Below are 19,661 nucleotides of genomic sequence, written 5' to 3' on the forward strand. Positions count from 1 at the left end.
GCGTGGAGGGTAAAAATCGTAGAGGGAGACCAAGAGATCAATACACTAAGCAGATTCAGAAGGATGTAGGTTGCAGTAGGTACTGGGAGATGAAGAAGATTGCACAGGATAGAGTAGCATGGAGAGCTGCATCAAACCAGTCTCAGGACTGAAGACCACAACAACAACAACAGTGCCGTTCTATGCTGTCGTGAACGCTGACTGTCGGCACATTGAACAACGTCCGTAACCTGTAATATAAACATGGTACGCAGTTAATAAATTTTGCCCTCCCATGTGGAATTAACATGTGTTTCTTTCCGTGGTTTATTCGTTAGTTCTCTTCCCCATGTCCTCAAAAATGTTTTCACAAAGTTTCATTGTCTTGCGATCACCCGTTTTATGGGAGCCTTCTCAAGTAAAGGAAGTTTAATTATAACCAACACGTATATTTTTGTATGGCACTGTATTGGGCCTTCTAAGAGCCTCTCAACGAGACAATATGCGTGGAACTTGTTCAAACCGTAGCATGATAACAGCGCTGCAAATCGCTGTTTCACCTTCAACAGAAAGTTCCAGAAACGTCTACCTTGCTGTACCAAATGAAAAAAAATACCACGTAACGGTGGTACTATTCGTATCTTTACAACACTAATAAATACAAAAAAGCGATTTCGGAAAGGTAACACTGCACGCTTTCATCCAGACATAGGTCCGTGTTACACGGGTGTAGGAAAAAGGTGCCGCCAAACTTTCAGGAAACATTCCTCACACGAAGAGGAAGAAAATGTGTTATACGGACATGCGTTCGGAAACTCTTCGTTTTATTGTTAGAACTCAATTTCTACAACACTTCAGCACATTAATAATGGGAAACACACAGAAAAGGAACTTATCAGCACAGTACGAAACACTTTCCCAAATGAAATGTTCAAAAGACCCTACGTTAGTAAGGATACACGCATAAATCCCCTGTCGAACTGTATCTCTAATGTGCTGATGTATCCCTGAAGAATTGTGTATTGTCTCACAGCCTTCCACAATACGGGCACATTTTGTACCAGTGTTCCGTACACAAGAGTTTCCAAATGCCCGTGCAATTCCTATTTGTCTGTCACCTAAATATTTATTTAGAAGCCTACGAACGTTAATGAAAAGAGGAGGAGCTCCATGTTGCTTGAATTACATGTTTTTTCGCACTCGTAAATGGGCATGTTCTAGCAGAAACCGTACAGTATTCTCTAAGAAATCGTGGTAAGTTTCTCCGTTGAGTCTGGGTTGAAAAATATGAGGCCCTAACAAGCAGTCATCAACAATGCAAACCCAAACGTTGACAGAAAATCTTTGTTTATGACGTGACTGCACAATTTCGTAAGGGTTCTCGGCAGCCCATACGGGCTGAGTGTGAAAATTTACGATTTGATCGTACTGAAACGAAACCTCATACGTAAACAGCACATTTGCACTAAAATGAGGGTTGACACACTGGTCAATAAATCATTCGCAGAAGAGTACCTGTGCAGGAAAATCAACTGTTGATAGTACCTGCACACGCTGTACATGTTACGGGTACAGCAGGTTCTCCAGCAGTGCTATCCAGACAGGCATTTGGTCAGCATTACTTTGTGCACCTAATCGTCTTCCGCTGACAATAGGGTTACCATCAAATACAAGAAGGAGTTCCTCCCCAGCTAAGGTGTCCTCGTTCTAAGCCTCCCCTAGTCACAATTAGTGGGCTTAAACGCCTCTTGCTCGATAAGACGACGATCAGTTGCTTCAAACGTCCCCCCGTGTGGATGCCGTCGTTCTGGAACACTTCCGATACAAACGTTCAGCGCTAGCCCGTTACCATCTGCTAATCCGTACAGCAAACGGGCAATTGCCAACTCTGCTTTCGAGTACACCATTGCACTGTTCCAGAAACTAAGTCCGTGATGAACACTAAAAAGGTGATGCTACGTGCTTGCACAGTCCGTGATGAACAATAAACGGTTGATGCTACGTGATTGATGCTAGTAGAGCAATGAGATTAGTCGCATGACGACACAGGCAATAAGGTGACTCACTTGTCAACATCTGTTGAACAACAAACGCTGGGAGGGGAGGGGGGTTTGGGACGGGGGGGGGAGGGGTGTCACCTAAGAACTGCAACTTACTTTGCGTTCTAACCAAATGTCACAAAGAGGGATTTTGAACAGTTCACGTTAGAAAACGTTTCATGTAATGCTGGGACGTTCTGTTTCCGTATGTTTCCCATGATTAATGTGGTTATGAAGGTAAGTATAAAATGAGCTCTGGACCCGTGTCCATATAATACACTTTATTCTTCTGTGTGAGATGAATATTTCCTGAAAATTTGGCCAGACGTTTTTATTACACCCTGTACTGCATTTCGTGTTCTCGTGTGTCGCCAATGTTTCCTCGTAAATCCCCTGTTTTATTATAACCCAAAGATAAACGTCCAGAGATATTAATCCCAGTGGACGTTCAGGTAATTTTGTGCATTCCTATCGACAGATCCAACGATCTACAAATGTTCTGTTACGGAGAGCAGTAATTCTCTGTGCAGAATGGGTGGGACATTCTTCGCATAGATACCACATGAATTGCTTTTTGGACAGTGGGATGTCATTCAGTAACTGCCCTAGCAGATCTGTTAGGGATGTATACTTTTTTCTGTTTGAAGCCCCGTCAATAAAAATGGGACCAGTATGGGATTCTTGAAAAGACTACACCACACGTTGACTGACCTAAGTCGTTACTTATCCACTTCTCTCAGCCAGTGTCGATTTTCAACTGAATAGTAATGAAAATTGCAAAGATTGATTTGCCGCTGGTTTGTAAATAATGCTTCATCCGTAATCAAAATCTTGCATAAAATGTCCCATCACTTCGCAGTTTTTTTGACATCATTCTGAGTACTGACGAGTTGTTTCATATCTAATTTTTATACAGTTATTGACTAGTGACTTTTGTCGATGGCATAAGCTAGCTGGTGCTGTGACTACTCAAATGATTGCTGTTTTACAACCATACGCTCGACGAAAGATCCGCGCTTAAGGACTGGAAAGTTGCATAGTTGTCACCAACACACAAAAAGGAAACAATCCGTTGATTTATAGACCCATATGACTGGCATAAATTTACATTAAGATTTCGGAACATATACTGTGCTCAAACATTAAGGGGGGTAGGACGTCAAACGGGCCGACTTGGAGCAGGAGAGACATCACAGGACATTTTAATTTCCAGTGTCTATACTTTTACAAATAAATTCATAAAACTTTGTCAGCATCACCAGGAAGGATTCACACTCATTGCAGTGTAAGTTCGAAAACATAACAAAATATTTTTTTTTACGTGTGAAATTTCATCATTTTTTCACTTACTAATGGCTGCATTTGTTGATATAGGTACACTTTTCTTCATAAGTTAGAGAGATTCTTCGATGAATTTTGCACAGCATACATACCATACTTACAGGTGTATGAAACTCTAGAATTTATTTAATTTATGAAAAAACTAATGATCTGTTGTATTTTGAAATTCATGTTTAGAAAAAACACAAATTTTGTAGTCAATTACCTCAATTTTTACATCAGTTTTTAATAGATTTGGAAAATTCTGGAGTTTCATACACCTTTAAGTATGGTTTGTATGTTGTGCAAAATTCATCGAACCATCACTCTTACTTATGAAGAAAAGTGTACCTATAGCAACAAATGCTGCCATTAGTAAGTGAAAAAAATGATAAAATTTCACATGTAAAAAAAATTACTTCGTTATGTTTTCGAACTTCCACTGCTATGAGTGTGAATTCTGAATCCTTCCTCGTCTTGCTGACAAAGTTTTATGAATTTTTTTGTAAAAGTATAGACAGTGGAAATTAAAATGTCCTGTGGTGCCTCTCCTGCTCCAAGTCGGCCCGTTTGACGTCCTACCCCCCTTAAAAATTACCTCGAAGGAAACGTTCGATTGGCACATGGTCAGCACAAATTCAGAAAATATCGTTGTTGTGTAGCAGATGTGGCTCATTACCTACACGAAGTAATAAGTGCTATCGACAGCGAATCTGAAACTGATTTCATATTTCAACATTCCCTGAAGGCTTTTTCACATCGTTCCTAACAAGCGACTTCTAATCAAATCAGTAAACCCCCGATTCTTTAAAGAATCTAACTACTATGTATAAAAGAGCTTTGGACATCTGATTACAAATGAGTTAGTTTTAAATATTTTTTAGGCATGTTAGCAAAGGTTAGAAATTATGCTTGAAGTTTGTTAGAAATCGCAAAGGTCTCTCATTATGAAACACTGGATTAATTTAAATTGGGTAATTTGCGCTCTGTTTTAAGAAAAAGCTAGCTTATCACGCATCTCAATGTTTATGACATCATATCCCCTGAACTATGTGTCACACAATGATATACATTTGCAGCTGCATTTACTGGTATACAGGGTGTAACGCTACAAGTGCAGATACTTCTGTTAGTGACTGAGAACGGTGTACTGACCTACAGTACTCCAGTATTTACCTCATTTCCAGACTAGTAATTGTAACTATTACAAGTGATATGTTTTTAGGTTGGTTAGTACCTCCAAGTACATGAGTCAAGAGCAAGCATTTAATGCTCATTTTCCTCTGGGTAACAAATCAAATGTTGAAGAGTGGCCGTGTGGATGCGGAACGGATTGTCTATACTGCCAGGCATCGATTACTTCGTGGCCCAGGTATGGCCATGCAGAAAACATCAGGCCGTAACGTTTGGGCTGTTCGGCGCACCTCTACAAAATCCAGCTGATGCTAAATTTAAAGCAACAAATCCTAAGTAGCAACAGGAGAAATCCGTTTATTCGCTAAATGTCACTCTAAGGGCTACGATGTCGGCTGGAGGAATAATTAACCCGTACTTTTTCGAGGACGAGAGCGGTCGTGCAGTTACAGTGAATTCGGAACGTTATGTGACGATGTTAAATTACTTTTTGGTGCCTGAATTGCAAAAATATCCTGGTTATAACCAAAGAACAAGGTTTCAGTAAGACGAAGCCATGGCACACACGACGAATGCGTCTATTCGGAGATAGTTCGTGAAATTTTTCCTGGCAAATTGACCTCCAGGAAGGGTTACATAAATTGGTCCCCAGGCAATCCAGATTTGAGCCCTATGGAGTTTTATTGTGGGGGAACCTCAAATCTAAAATGTATATCAATAATCCGACTTCTCTAGAGGAATTGAAAAAGAATGTCCGTAGCGAAGCGGCAGACACCCCAGCGTCTACTTGCCGAGCCGTCACGCAATATTTTGTTTATCGTTTAAATGAGTGCCTTAGCCATGCTGGATTGCTTTTAAATGACATTATTTTTAAAAAGTAAATTCCTAAACTGCATATTTGTGTAATAAATAAAGATTTTGTCAATAGACATTAACCTCTAATTTTATTTTGACACGTCAAATATAAACTTTTTCTGAAGCATCCTGTATACAGCTTGGGCCTGAAGTCTTTGTACAGTTATCAATATTTATTTCACAAAAAACTATAGAACTTACAGATTTTTGGTTTACAACAAACGAAAGAATAAATCACCATTTTTGTCTGAATATCTTTGTTGCAGGTTGAATCTGAGTAGAGAGCACTACAGTCGGTGGTGTTGTAAAATTGCGTCACGCGAGTAAGAGGCGCAGTGTGTTCTGTGGTGTCACGAGACCAAATCTACAATTACTATGCCGCGAAATTTTCGAAGACAATACGGAAGATAGTCACTTGATAAAAGGAAAAATGAAATGAGCGTATGGCATTGCTTGCCGGGAGGCCCCATATACGGAAGTTCGGCCGCCAAGTGCGAGTCTTATTGCAGTCGACTCCACATTTGGTGACTCGTGTGCCGGTGATTAAGATGAAGTGATGATGAGAACAGCATAACACCCAGTCCACGAGCGGAGAAAATCTCCAACCCGGCTGGGAATCGAACCCGGCCCGCTGCGTGGGAGGCATGCACGTTACCATCCGGCTAAGCGGTCGGACCTAATAAAAAAAAGGAATAATGTTGCGTGGCACTTGAAGGTTAAATAAACGAGCAGTGTGTTGGGTCTTTCGCGAACATGGCGGCCTTTGGTCAGTGAACAGAATGTCGGAGATGTACAACAGGCGTTCCTAAGAAGGCTTCCAAATCGGTTCAACGGACATCGCGTGAATTAGGTATTCCTAGGGCCACAGTGCGAAGAGTTCTACATAACAGATTCACCTGCATGCACATAAGTTTCCAGATAAGACAAGCGTTACACTCAGATAAAGGAATTTGTCGAGCAGCTTTTGCGCCTGAGGTATTGGCGTGAATCGACACCAGTAATGAGTGTCAATTTGTTTTTCAGATGAGGCTGCGTTCCACATATCAGGAAAAGTTAGCAACCACAGTGTGAGGATGTGGGGTCCGGAAAGTCCACATGATGCCTTAGATCAAGTTAGCGCTTCCCCCAAAAACAATATGTAGTGCGGTTCAATACACAACAGAGTCATTGGTCCCTTCTTCTTTGTCGAAGAATCAGTGACAGCTAACATTTATCTGAATATGATAGAACAGTTTGCGGAACCGCAACTGATTTTCAGCCTAATGCGATTTTCTAACAATATGGTGCACCTTCGTATTGGGGGCTAAATGTTAGAAATTTTCGTAATGGAAGATTGTCTGACATTTGGATTGGGCATGATGGTCCCAGCACCTGGTCTGCAAGATGACCACACATAACGCCTTTAGATTTCTTTTTGTGGGGCTACGTAAGGGACAAGGTTTACGCTACACTTCTGCCGGATCCCGATACATTAAGAAGAAGGATAACAGATGTTGCTGGTGTTACACAAGGATTGTTTTCAAACGTATGCCGTGAAATCGAATACTGCTTAGACATTCTTCGAGCAACAAACGGCACATATGTTGAGGTTTATTGACATAGATAGTCACAAAATTTTGTGATTTAGTCTTTCATTTGTCACAAACCACAGATCTGTAAGTTCTATAGTTTTTGTAAAATAAATATTGATAACTGTACAAAGACATAAATCTTACCTCGTAGACTGGGCCCCTATGGAATGCAGTCGCAGTTGTGCGACTAGATTTGTGATTTCCCGTCAGAAAGAACACAGTCAGCAGTAACTGACGGGAAGTCGTCGAGTGATAAAGAAGCTATATCAGACATTCCTCAAGAAAGTTCTACAGCCCCCTCTGCTTTTCCTAATTTATACCGAGTGGTTATAATAAACTGCAGTTAGAAACAGAGGTCCAGTGTGGGATGTAATCATCGTATGACAGCGAAACTTGGTAAATAGATATTCTAGTGTGTTAATGTAGAACCGATTTACAATAAAAAAATTAGTTCCACTTTTGGCCACCAGGTGCAAATCTAACGCTGTGAATGAAAAAAGACGTATAGAATTGGGAACGGGACGTGGGCTACTTACACAGGTTGATCAATATGGGCTCCAGAGATCTCGACGAGATGCTATATCCGTAAAACGACGTGATCAACAGTTGTTTGTACCAGTCCCAGCGGAATCTGAGCAACGTGTTTCTGTATACTTGGCTTCAGATCAGGTAGAGACCGAACGTGTCCATGATAAACACGTTCTTTTATACAGGGTGGTCCATTGATAGTGACCGGGCCAAATATCTCACGAAATAAGCATCAAACGAGAAAACTACAAAGAACGAAACTCGTCTAGCTTGAAGGGGGAAACCAAATGGCGCTATGGTTGGCCCGCTAGGTATCAACTGCGTTTTTTAAAATAGGAACCCCCATTTTTATTACATATTCGTTTAGTACGTAAAGAAATATGAATATTTTAGTTGTACCACTTTTTTCGCTTTGTGATAGATGGAGCTGTAATCGTCACAAACGTATTAAGTACGTGGTATCACGTAACATTCCGCCAGTGCGGACGGTATTTGCTTCGTGATACATTACCCGTGTTAAAATGGACCGTTTACCAATTGTGGAAAAGGTCGATAGCGTGTTGATATGTGGCTATTGTGATCAAAATGTCAGACGGGCGTGTGCCATGTATGCTGCTCGGTATCCTGCACGACATCATCCGAGTGTCCGGACCGGTCGCCGGATAGTTACGTTATTTAAGGAAACAGCAAGTATTCAGCCACATGTGAAACGTCAACCACGACCTGCAACAGATGATGACGCCCAAGTAGGTGTTTTAGTTGTCGCGGCTAATCCGCACATCAGTAGCAGACAAACTGCGCGAGAATCGGGAATCTCAGAAACGTCGGTGTTGGGAATGCTACATCAGCATCGATTGCACCCGTACCATCGCGACGACTCTGAACGTTGCGTACAGTACTGCCACTGGACACTAGAGAAATTACTGGACGATGACAGATTTTTTGCACGCATTCTATTCAGCGACGAAGCGTTATTCACCAACAGCGGTAACGTAAACCGGCATAATATGCACTATTGGGCAACGGGAAATCCACGATGGCTGCGACAAATGGAACATCAGCGACCTTGGCGGGATAATGTATGGTGCGGCTTTATGGGAGGAAGGATAATTGGACCCCATTTTATCGATGGCAATCTAGATGGATCTGACGTCCCCGGATTTCTTTCTGTGGGGAAAGTTGAAGGATATTTGCTATCGTGATCCACCGACAACGCCTGACAACATGCGTCAGCGCATTGTCAATGCATGTGCGAACATTACGGAAGGCGAACTATTCGCTGTTGAGAGGAACGTCGTTACACGTATTGCCAAATGCACTGAGGTTGGCGGACATAATTTTGAGCATTTATTGCATTAATGTGGTATTTACAGGTAATCACGCTGTAACAACATGCGTTCTCAGAAATGATAAGTTCACCAAGGTACATGTATCATATTGGAACAACCGAAATAAAATGTTCAAACGTACCTACGTTCTGTATTTTAATTTAATAAACCTACCTGTTACCAACTTTTCGTCTAAAATTGTGAGCCATATGTATGTCACTATTACAGCGCCATCTATCACAAAGCGAAAAAAGTGGTCCAACTAAAACATTCATATTTCTTTACGTACTACACGAATATGTAATAAAAAATGGGGGTTCCTATTTTAAAAAATCGCAGTTGATATCCGTTTGACCCATGGCACCGCATCTCGTGGTCGTGTGGTAGCGTTCTCGCTTCCCACGCCCGGGTTCCCGGGTTCGATTCCCGGCGGGGTCAGGGATTTTCTCTGCCTCGTGATGGCTGGGTGTTGTGTGATGTCCTTAGGTTAGTTAGGTTTAAGTAGTTCTAAGTTCTAGGGGACTGATGACCATAGCTGTTAAGTCCCATAGTGCTCAGAGCCATTTTTGACCCATGGCAGCGCCATCTAGTGGGCCAACCATAGCGCCATCTGGTTTCCCCCTTCAAGCTATACAAGTTTCGTTCTTTGTAGTTTTTTCGTTTGACGCTTATTTCGTGAGATATTTGGCCCGGTCACGATCAATGGACCACCCTGTATATCCCGGAGCCGAAAGTCACATGGATTCAGATCAGGTGATTTTTGCAGGTCATGACTCTGGAAGAACTCTGGAGATATCACGTTCCTGGAAGGTTATATTAAGCAGATTTTTCCCTGGACGAGCGACATGATTTGTTGCCCCATCTTGCATGAAAACGGTGGTTTCCACATAGTTGCTCTCTCCCAAAGCAGGAATGACAGGCTGCACAAGGAGGTGTCGTTAACGTGCAGACGTCATGGTACACCTGAGAGGACCCCTGGGTGTATCCCTTCAAAGATGAACGGATAGAGAAGAAAGACGCTTGTGAATCCACACCACGCAGTCCCTACGGCGAGTGCAATAGCTCTTTGAGCACAACAAGTGGTTTAACAATATTAACAGTTCCGTGTATTCACTGCAGCCTATTTTATAAAATGTGACTCGTCACTCCATAGAATATTGTCTGGTCACATGTCATCAACTTAGATCGGTGACGTACACCGAACAACACATCCAGAACGTTACTGACTTTCATGAGATTTTAGTTACTGTATCGTCTGCACCTTGTACGGATACCAGTGTACGAGGTGTGGCTAGAAAAAAACCGGACTAGTACTGGTGAAACAATAAAACGAATGCAATAAGGCTGAAAGTCGCGTGGCCTGTCACGTGACTCTCGCTCCGCCTACTGCTCGAGTTTCATCTGCCTCCTGCACTCAGTCTGCCCGTGGCGTCTGTTTTAAGTAGTTGACGTTTTGTCTGTGCGTCGGAAAATGTTGAGTGTACCGAAAGAACAGCGTGTTAACATCAAATTTTGTTTCAAACTAGGAAAATCTGCAAGTGAAACGTTTGTAATGTTACAACAAGTGTACGGCGATGATTGTTTATCGCGAACACAAGTGTTTGAGTGGTTTAAACGATTTGAAGATGGCCGCGAAGACACCAGTGATGACACTCGCACTGGCAGACCATTGTCAGCAAAAACTGATGCAAACATTGAAAAAATCGGTAAACTTGTTCGACAAGATCGCCGTTTAACAATCAGAGCAGTGTCTGAGTTAACAGGAGTTGACAAGGAAAGTGTTAGGCAGATTCTTCATGAAAGTTTCAACATGAACAAAGTGTGTTCAAAAATGGTTCCAAAGTGTCTCACAATTGAACAGAAGGAACGCCGAAGAATGATTTGTTCTGACATCCTGGAAAACATTGAAAGTGATCCCACCTTCTTACAAAATGTTATTACTTGCGATGAATCGTGGTTTTTTACTTACGATCCCGAAACTAAACGCCAATCGATGCATTGGAAAACTCCTGGTTCTCCACGACAAAAAAAGCACGAATGTGAAAATCGAAATTCAAGGCAATGATGATTGTTTTTTTGACATCAAAGGGATTGTGCACATTGATTGGGTACCAGAGGGACAAACAGTGAATCAGCATTACTACAGTAGCGTCCTGGCTACCCTACGTGATCGAGTACGGAGAAAACGGAACGATTTGTGGAGAAAAAAGTCATGGATCCTTCACCAAGACAATGCCCCAGCTCACAGTGCGTTGTCAGTGAAGACGTTTTTGGCAAAAAATCCACCCTACTCACCTGATTTGGCCCCCTGTGACTTTTTTCTTTTCCCTAAAGTCAAGTCAGCTTTGAAAGGAACTAGATTTGAGACTGTTGAAGCAGTAAAAGAAAAAGCGACGGAAGTAATGTATGGACTTACCGAAAATGATCTGCAGCATTGCTATGAACAGTGGAAAATTCGTATGGAGCGGTGTAGAGACCGAGGAGGAGGGTACATTGAAGGAGATAACATGAAATTGTAAATAATTGTAAATAAATGTTTTTTCTAGCATAAGTCCGGGTTTTTTCTAGCCGCACCTCGTAAAATAGATCGCAAAACTTTCCGTACTGTTGATCATGGGATGGGCAGTCTTCCTGATACTGCACGAGCACCAGCTCTACCTGGGACTTGTGCTGCATGGTAAGTTACATCCTCGCCGATAACTTCCACCGGGATAGGACGCCTTCCTCTTCCAGGTGCCACACCAAGCTCACCCGTGTTTTCGAATTTCATTATCATCAACTTTAAACGATTTAATTACATCGTCTCCTCAAACCTTCCAGCCGGCGACGCTCCATCAATTCAGCGGTGTAACTTCTGCCGTTAACAGTGCACGGCCTCTCTTCTAGGTGACCACACTGTTCACACGCACTTTGGCTTGTCAAATGAAAGGGTGGGTGTCATACCGTCACACAAAGTGTTCAGCGCGAAATTTGCACCTGATGGCCACAATTGGAACTTATGCTTTTTCCAGTGTAAATCGGTTCCGCATTAATGCATTAGCATATCTACCAAGTTTCGCTAGGATACGATAATTACAGTCCACACTGGATCTTCCTGAGTAGCTACATTTTAATTACAAATAACGAACAGCGTGAAGTCTTCCACCTGACTACTAACAGGAATCCGCTAAATTTCAGTTACAAAATAAATAACACAGATTTGAAGATGCTTAATTCAACTGAATTACAATTACGAACAACTTAAAATCGATGCACCCCATAGAAAATGTTGTAGGAATGACGAACCATAGACTGCGATATAGTCTGAAGGTGAATCAGTGAACCTTCTGCCAAGTCATTAAATGTGAATTGCGGATTAGTTTAGAACACGTATATGCACTGAACGTACCTAGCACACATCACACTGTGCCTCCATCATTCCTGAATTCAATATCCATTAATGACAATATTGTAATTGTTCTGCACAATATGATAGGTGGAACAATGCAGCAGTGTATAATCTTATGCAAGGAATATACAGTCTTTGACATAAAACATTGCTGTCGGCTAGCCGTTGTAGAGACTAAGTCCGAGTCGTTCATTTAAGGCACCATTAAAAACTGGCCGCCCACAGGACTCTAAATCCGGCCATCTGCACGATCTCGCGACATTGTACACGGAAGCGTCAAAGAAACTGGTATAGGCATGCGTATTCAAATACAAAGGCATGTAAACAGGCAGAATACGGCGATGCGGTCGACAACGCATATATGAGACAACATTGTCTAGCGCGTTTGTTAGATCGGTTACTGCTGCTACACTGGCAGGTTATCAATATTTAAATGAGTTTGAACGTGGTTTTATAGTCGGCGCATGAGCGATGGGACACAGCATCTCCCAGGTAGCCTTTAACCGGGCATTTTCCCGTACGACCGTACCGTGAATATCAGGAATCCGGTAAAACACCAAATCTCCGACATCGCTGCTGCCGGAAGAAGATGCTGCAAGAATGGGACCAAAGACGATTGAAGAGAATCACTCAACGTGACAGAAGTTGAACCCTTCCGCAAATTGCTGCAGATTCCAGTGCTGGGCCATCAACAAGTGTCAGCGTGCGAACCATTCAACGAAACATAATCGATACGGGCGTTCGGAGCCGAAGGCCCACTCATGTACCATTGATGACTGCACGACACGAAGCTTTACGCTTCGCCTGGGCCCATCAAAATCGACATTGGACAATTGATGACTGGAAACATGTTGCCTGGTCGGGCGAGTCTCGTTTCAGATTATATTGAGCGGATGGATGTGTACGGGTATGGAGACAACCTCATTAATCCATGGACCCTGCATGTCAGCAGCGGATTGTTCAACGTCGTGGAGGCTCTGTAATGGTGTGGAGCGCGTGCTGTTGGGGTGATATGGGACCCCTGATACGTCTAGATACGACTCTGACAGGTGACACGTACGTAAGCATCCTGTCTGATCACCTGCATCCATTCATGTCCATTGTGCATCCCGACGGCCTTGGGCAACTCCAGCAGGACACCCCACACGCCCACAATTGCAACAGAGTGGCTCCAGGAGCACTATTCTGAATTTAAACGCTTTCGCTGGCGACCAAACTCCCCAGTCATGAACGTTACTGAGCATGTGTGGGATGCCTTGCAACGTGCTGTTCAGAAGGGATCTCCACCCCCTTGTACTCTTACGGATTTATGGGCGGCCCTCCAGGATTCATGGTGTCAGTTCCCTCCAGTACTACTTCAGACATTAATCGAGTCGATGCTACCTCGTGTTGCGGCAACTCTGCATGCTCGCGGGAGCCCTACACAATATTAAGCAGGTACACCAGTTTCTTTGACTCTTCAGTGTAGGATGTGAAACATGCTGGAGCAAGTGTTGTCTTCCGCTCGAAGTGTTGTAGTGCTGTATCTCCACGTGATGTGTTGCGCTCTGTAGACTAAAAGACGTAACTTCGAGTCAACTCTTTCCTTTAATTTTTTAAACTGCATTTCGTTTGTCTTCTAAAAATATCAGTCCGATTCGTCCTCAAATATAATCTGCTACACTTTCAAATAGTCAGTAACAGCAAAACGTAACAGAAAATTTTCCGTAGAAGAGCTGGTGGCTGTATTAAGATACGAAACAATTTTTGCTCCAGAGTTTTGTACCATACAGCGACCACCGACCACCGGCCACCTGACATCTGCCGATACCCACTAAGGTGGTGGCCGCGTGGTACGTTTCTGATCTCGCATTTATAAGTATAAAATTATTTGCTATTGTATTTCGCTATTTTGCGTGGATTATCTTCGATAAACCGAGTGAACATCGTGCAATAACACAATGGAGCAACTACTGATTACGGACCATTAGAAGTGAGGAATACTGAAGTGTCTAAACTACCACGACATTTAAAAGTTACACAAAACAAAGTTGGGATAGTATAAAAGTTTGACACGTTTATGTTTGGCATGTTGGCGAGAAAGTTACTATGAGTGTATTTATTAATCTTAATTTTTCGCCTGAAATTTTGTATTTGCTTTTGTGATTACGTATTGGATTTTGCAGACTTGAAAATTAAAAATGTTGTTTAAGTGTGACAAAATGGAATCTCAATTGGGAGAATATATAATACTTGGAACATATTGTTCACTTTGGGCTTAAGAAAGTGGTGGAGACAGAACGAAACCTTTGAGCTGTGTGCGTAGCGAGTGCTATCGGAGAAATCACGTCAGAAAACGTGTTCCATCGTAACGACAAGCGCCGGCACGGCGATGAAGAGCGGAAGAGCAGAGAGGGCTGTGAGACGACATCAGCCAATATTACGCTCTCTAGGACGACACCAAGACCGGAGCGGCGTCTACACGAAGTGAATATAAACGCCGCGCCACCTGGCCGCGGCCGGAGTGGAAGAAGAGCCGTCATACAAATGCTACAGTAGTGGCTTATGAACTGTATTTTTCTGCTTGAATTGAAATTGTATATACCGAAGGACATTGATTGTTTTCATGTCACCATTTGCTTGTGACACATCTCCGTGAAAACGCAAAGTTAAGTAGTGTCAATTTAACTAACTGAAATAAACTCCATTAATATGATTTGCTTGAATTGTTGTCTACATTCGAGGGCTCGATCCCCTCAGTTCCACGTCGAGGAATTACACTGCCTGGGATACACTCAGGGTGTACTCGTCGCTTCAGAAAAGCCTCCTGCCACTGCAGTCTGTCCGTATGTTGGCCGCTGTCGTCCTTTGGTCCGTCTGCACACCGTCACTGCCGCGCGCCGTCCGGTGCTCGCCGCCACCGCCGCCACCGCCACCGCCGCCACCGCCGTCGCCACCTCCCAGTGTTCGCCACCGCCTGGTGCTCCCCACAACCGCCGTCCAGTCGCCGCCGTAGCCGCCTCCCGATGTTCGCCGCCGCCTCGCAGTGTCCGCCGCCGCTTGGTGCTCGCCGCCGCCACTGCCGCCCCCAGTGTTCGCTGCCGCCTGGTGCTAACCACCGCCGCAGCCCAGTCGCCGCCATAGCCGCCTCCCGGTGTTCGCCGCCGCCTCCCAATGTTCGCCCCACCTGGTGTTCGCCACCGCCGCCGCCCTGTCGCCGCCGTACCCGCCTCCCGGTGTTCGCCGCCGCCTGGTGCTTCCCACCGCCGCAGCCCAGTAACCGCCGTAGCCGCCTCCCGGTGTTCGCTGCTGCCTGCCAGTGTTCGCCCCGCCTGGTGCTCCCCACCGCCGCCGCCCAGTCGCCGCCGAGGCCGCCTACCGGTGTTCGCCGCCACATGGTGCTTCCCACCGCCGCCGCCCAGTCGCCACCATAGTCGCCTCCCGGTGTTCGCCGCCGCCTCGCAGTGTTAGCCCCGCCTGGTGCACGCCACCGCCGCCGCCCAGTCGCCGCCGTAGCCGCGTCCCGGTGTTCGCCGCCGCCTGGTGCTTCCCACCGCTGCCGCCTAGTCGCCGTCGTAGCCGCCTCCCGGTGTTCGCTGCTGCCTCCCAGTGTTCGCCGCTGCCTGGTGCTCGCCACCACCGCCGCCCAGTCGCCACCATAGTCGCCTCCCGGTGTTCGCCGCCGCCTCCCAGTGTTAGCCCCGCCTGGTGCACGCCACCGCCGCCGCCCAGTCGCCGCCGTAGCCGCCTCCCGGTGTTCGCTGCTGCCTCCCAGTGTTCGCCGCCGCCTAGTGCTTCCCACCGCCGCCGCCTAGTCGCCGCCGTAGCCGCCTCCCGGTGTTCGCCGCCGCCTCCCAATGTTCGCCGCCGCCTGGTGCTTCCCACCGCCGCTGCCTAGTCGCCGCCGTAGTTGCCTCCCGGTGTTCGGTGCTGCCTCCCAGTGTTCGCTGCCTCCTGATGCTCGCCACCGCCGCCGCCCAGTCGCCGCCCTAGCCGCCTCCCGGTGTTCGCCGCCGTCTCCCAGTGTTCGCCACCGCCTGGTACTCCCCACTGCCGCCGCCCAGTCGCCGCCGTAGCCGCCTCCCGGTGTTCACTGCTGCCTCCCAGTGTTCGCCGCCGCCTGGTGCTTCCCACCGCCGCTGCCCAGCCGCCGCCGTAGCCACCCCCCGGTGTTCGCCACTGCCTCCCAGTCTTCGCCGCCACTTGGTGCTCGCCGCCGCCGCCACCGCCGTCGCCTCTCAGTGTTCGCCACCGCCTGGTGCTCCCCACCGCCGCCGCCTAGTCGCCGCCGTCACCGCCTCCCGGTTTTCGCCGCTGCCTCCCTGTGTTCGCCGCCGCTTGGTGCTCGCCGCCGCCGCCGCCTCCCAGTGTTCGCCGCCGCTTGGTGCTCGCCGCCGCCGCCGCCTCTCAGTGTTCGCCACCGCCTGGTGCTCCCCACCGCCGCCGCCCAGTCGCCGCCGTCACCGTCTCCCAGTGTTCTCCGCCTCCCGGTGCTTGCCGCCGAGGCCGCTGCCGCCGCCACCGGGGAAATCCCTTTCCTGATACAAGCACACCTTTGATATAAAATTAATAAACTAATTAATTAAATGATCAATTAATTACCCCCCTTCTCTGAGAAATCCACACCCCTCCCCTCTCCCACATCCCCCTTCCCTCCCAGAAAAAATAGCAGCATGATGAGTCGGTCTGTGCTGGAGAGGAAGGACATAGGGTAGTTAATCTTCTTTATTTTTAGTACTACCAGTTTTATATTGGCGGAAAGAGATCAGCCTCTCTCCTGTCTCATTTGGAAATTGGCGGGACAAAGACTCTATATGTACTATAGAGGAAGGATCTCATGATATGAAATTGAAATCAATGACAATTGCATAATAAAGCATAACCTTCCTTCCTTAAAATGGCCACACAAACTGCAGCTGGTCCTGGGCCTCACTTACTCCAGCCTTCCACACTTTCCTGTCATCTGCATCATCACCTCCCAGATCCAGTATCTGCATGTCTCCCATCGTATTACCCTTCCATCTCATTCACGGCCATCCCAGTGGTCTCTTTCCTTCAGCTTCTCCACTCATTGCATCCTTTATGACCATGTTCTTCCCTCTTCTCCTCACATGTTCGTACCATCTTAGTCTCTTAATTTTCACACTCGCTACGATGTCAGGCAGTGTGTATAATTGTCTGAGTGCTCTGTTTTTCCTTATTCACCACTGTTCATTATCTTTCACTGGTCCATATATTTTTCTCAGTTCTTTATATTCAAAAGTGATGAGTTTTTCTCTGTTTTCTTTGTCAGGGTCCATGTCTCACTTGCATAGCACACTGTTGGCTTGATGATTGTCTGGTATATTATTTTTTTCTGCCTAGATAGTAACTTCGCTCTTATGATGTGCTTAGCTCCTAGACATCTTGCCCCAGCTTGAATTCTTGTTACTATCTCTTGTTCTATAAGGATTTCTTGGTTGATGTTGACATCGAGGTACTTGAATGTGTCTGTCTTCAGTATTTTTAGATTTACGATTTTTAGGCGGTTTTGTCCTAAATGAGCTCGTCTTCCTACTACCATGAACTTTGTTTTACTTTCATTTATACTTAGACTCGTACTTTCTTACCTTCTTCCATTAGCACAGTCCCCATTTTCTCCAGGTCTTTCATGTTTTTTTTCCTATTAGCACAATATCATCCGCAAAAGCCAGGAAATTTATCTGTTTTCCTGTGGTGACTCCTGCACTTTCACATGTTACTCTTCTCAGGATATTGTTGAGGGCCAAATTGAACAGTGTTGGTGATATTATATCTCTCTGTCTCACTCCTGTTTTTACTTCAAATGCTTCTGAGAACTCCCCTACACTTTGATTCCATCACACACATTTTAGTTAGCTTTATCAGCTTGTCAGGTATACCATACTCTGCCATTATCCTCCACATTTCCTCTCTTACTATGCTGTCATATGCTTTGTTGAAATCTATAAACAGGCAGATGGTATCTTGATTGTGCTCCCAGTTGTGATATAATATTTGTCTTCGTGTGAATATTTGGTCGATTGTTGATTTACCTTTTCTGAAACCTGCTTGTGCTGTGTCTAATATTTCTCCACGTATGGGTTGAGCCTGTTCAGTATAATTCTTGATATTACTTTATAGCATGTGTATAGGAGAGATATCCCTCTGTTGTTCTGTGTCAGCATTTTGTCTCCTTTCTTGTATATGGGACATACAGCAGCAGTTTCCCATTCCTTCGGCATTACTTCTTTTCTCCATACCTCTTTTATCAGTTCGCCTAACCATTCATGTATCTTCTCTCCCCCTTCTTTGATGAGCTCTGCTGATATCATATCTATGCCAGGGGCCTTCCAATTTTCTTCTTATTGCCTCCTTCAGCTCCATCATAATTGGTTCTTCGACTAATGGTTGTACGTTCTGATCGTTTTCTACCTTATTTTCATTGTTGTTGGTATCTACTGGGTCGTTCAGCAGTTCTTTGAAGTATTTCCTCTAGTACCCTAAACTTCCTTCATTCGTAGTGATCCGTTTTCCATTCTCGTCCTTCGTTATCATATTGTTTATTTATAAAATTCAATTCGCAGGGGTTGGATCTTTCTTTTATTTAGCGGAAAAAGCTTATTATTGTCTGTTGTTTTGGAAGCTGAAGGTCTTGTAAAATACATCGAAAAGAACTAATTAAATAGGTAGCTTTTTTCTATCGCGCAAGGAATACCTTTACAAAATCGACATCAACATCATCACCACACGTAATTACACCTTTAAAAATTTTCCGATGGCGTCTTCGCACTGACCACAGGGCAGACGTGCCGGCCGCCTCGCTTATTCCTGCGTGAGAGGCCCACACACAGGGCCGGCTCACGCGGCGCGCAGGCCGGAAGTCGCGCTAATCCCCGAACAAAGCATCAGGTGGCTACAACTATTTGATATTTGATACCCAGGAAACCACTTATGTTCTCTCTCAACTTCCTATTTATGCGTGAACCAACTTTTCCAAACATGCAGACGGAGGTTTCCATCCCTCCTCAAAATACTACATTCCTATTGGCTGATGCTGAATCAGTGAAGGTATAAATCCTCCCTCCTCCACTCCCATCCTCATTCTGCTATCGTCCGGGGCGGGATCAGCTCGATTTGATTCCTCCCTCGTGCGTTACTATTCTGTTTGCATCGGCGTCGTCTTCTCTGTACCGATATGAAGCGTTCTGCAGCGGCATCAGGCAACAGCAGCGCCAATGCTAGTGGCGGTAAACGTCAAAGGCAGTCGTAGGAATGGGAATTACCTGGCAAGTTAATATTAAAATAAGAATTTCCTAGTAGCGGCATTAAATACGTTTCGTCTAATTGTTTCAGCATATATCCACCAAATTGTGGATGAGTTGGATGCAGAGTGGTTGCAGCGGGAGCAACAGCAACAGCACCGTTAGTAGTATTTATATTTTTTCTTCTTAATATACGTAATATGTTGCTGTTATTTAGTGGTAAGTCAGTGAGTCATTGCTTTTGTACATGATTTCGAAAATCAAAATCGATAAATGTG

General features: G+C 45.1%; 2 protein-coding genes across 2 annotated transcripts in view; one reads left to right on the forward strand and one right to left on the reverse strand.

Moving 5' to 3' along the window:
• LOC126249338 (uncharacterized) overlaps positions 1–16,019 on the forward strand; it is a 90,891-nt gene extending 74,872 nt beyond the window's left edge. Inside the window, exon 3 of the mRNA XM_049950993.1 lies at positions 15,411–16,019. Within this exon, the coding sequence (XP_049806950.1) occupies positions 15,411–16,019 (609 nt within the window). The remainder of the gene's footprint in view (positions 1–15,410) is intronic.
• LOC126249340 (uncharacterized) lies at positions 16,016–18,453 on the reverse strand. Its single transcript, XM_049950994.1, has 2 exons — positions 18,382–18,453; positions 16,016–16,399 (listed from the first exon to the last, which is right to left on the reverse strand). The coding sequence occupies exons 1-2, from the start codon at positions 18,451–18,453 to the stop codon at positions 16,016–16,018; spliced, it is 456 nt and encodes a 151-aa protein (XP_049806951.1).
• Positions 18,454–19,661: the final 1,208 nt, after the last annotated feature.

The sequence above is a fragment of the Schistocerca nitens genome, chromosome 3, assembly GCF_023898315.1.
Source record: "Schistocerca nitens isolate TAMUIC-IGC-003100 chromosome 3, iqSchNite1.1, whole genome shotgun sequence".
Classification (NCBI taxonomy): Eukaryota; Metazoa; Arthropoda; class Insecta; order Orthoptera; family Acrididae; genus Schistocerca; species Schistocerca nitens.

Coding starts and splice junctions, on each gene's coding strand:
- LOC126249340 (XM_049950994.1), bottom strand. CDS start 18,453: ATGATATCAGCAGAGCTCATCAAAGAAGGGGGAGAGAAGATACATGAA. Junction 16,400..18,381: donor TAGGCGAACTGATAAAAGAG/GTATGGAGAAAA, acceptor GGCGGCGACTAG/GCGGCGGCGGTGGGGAGCAC.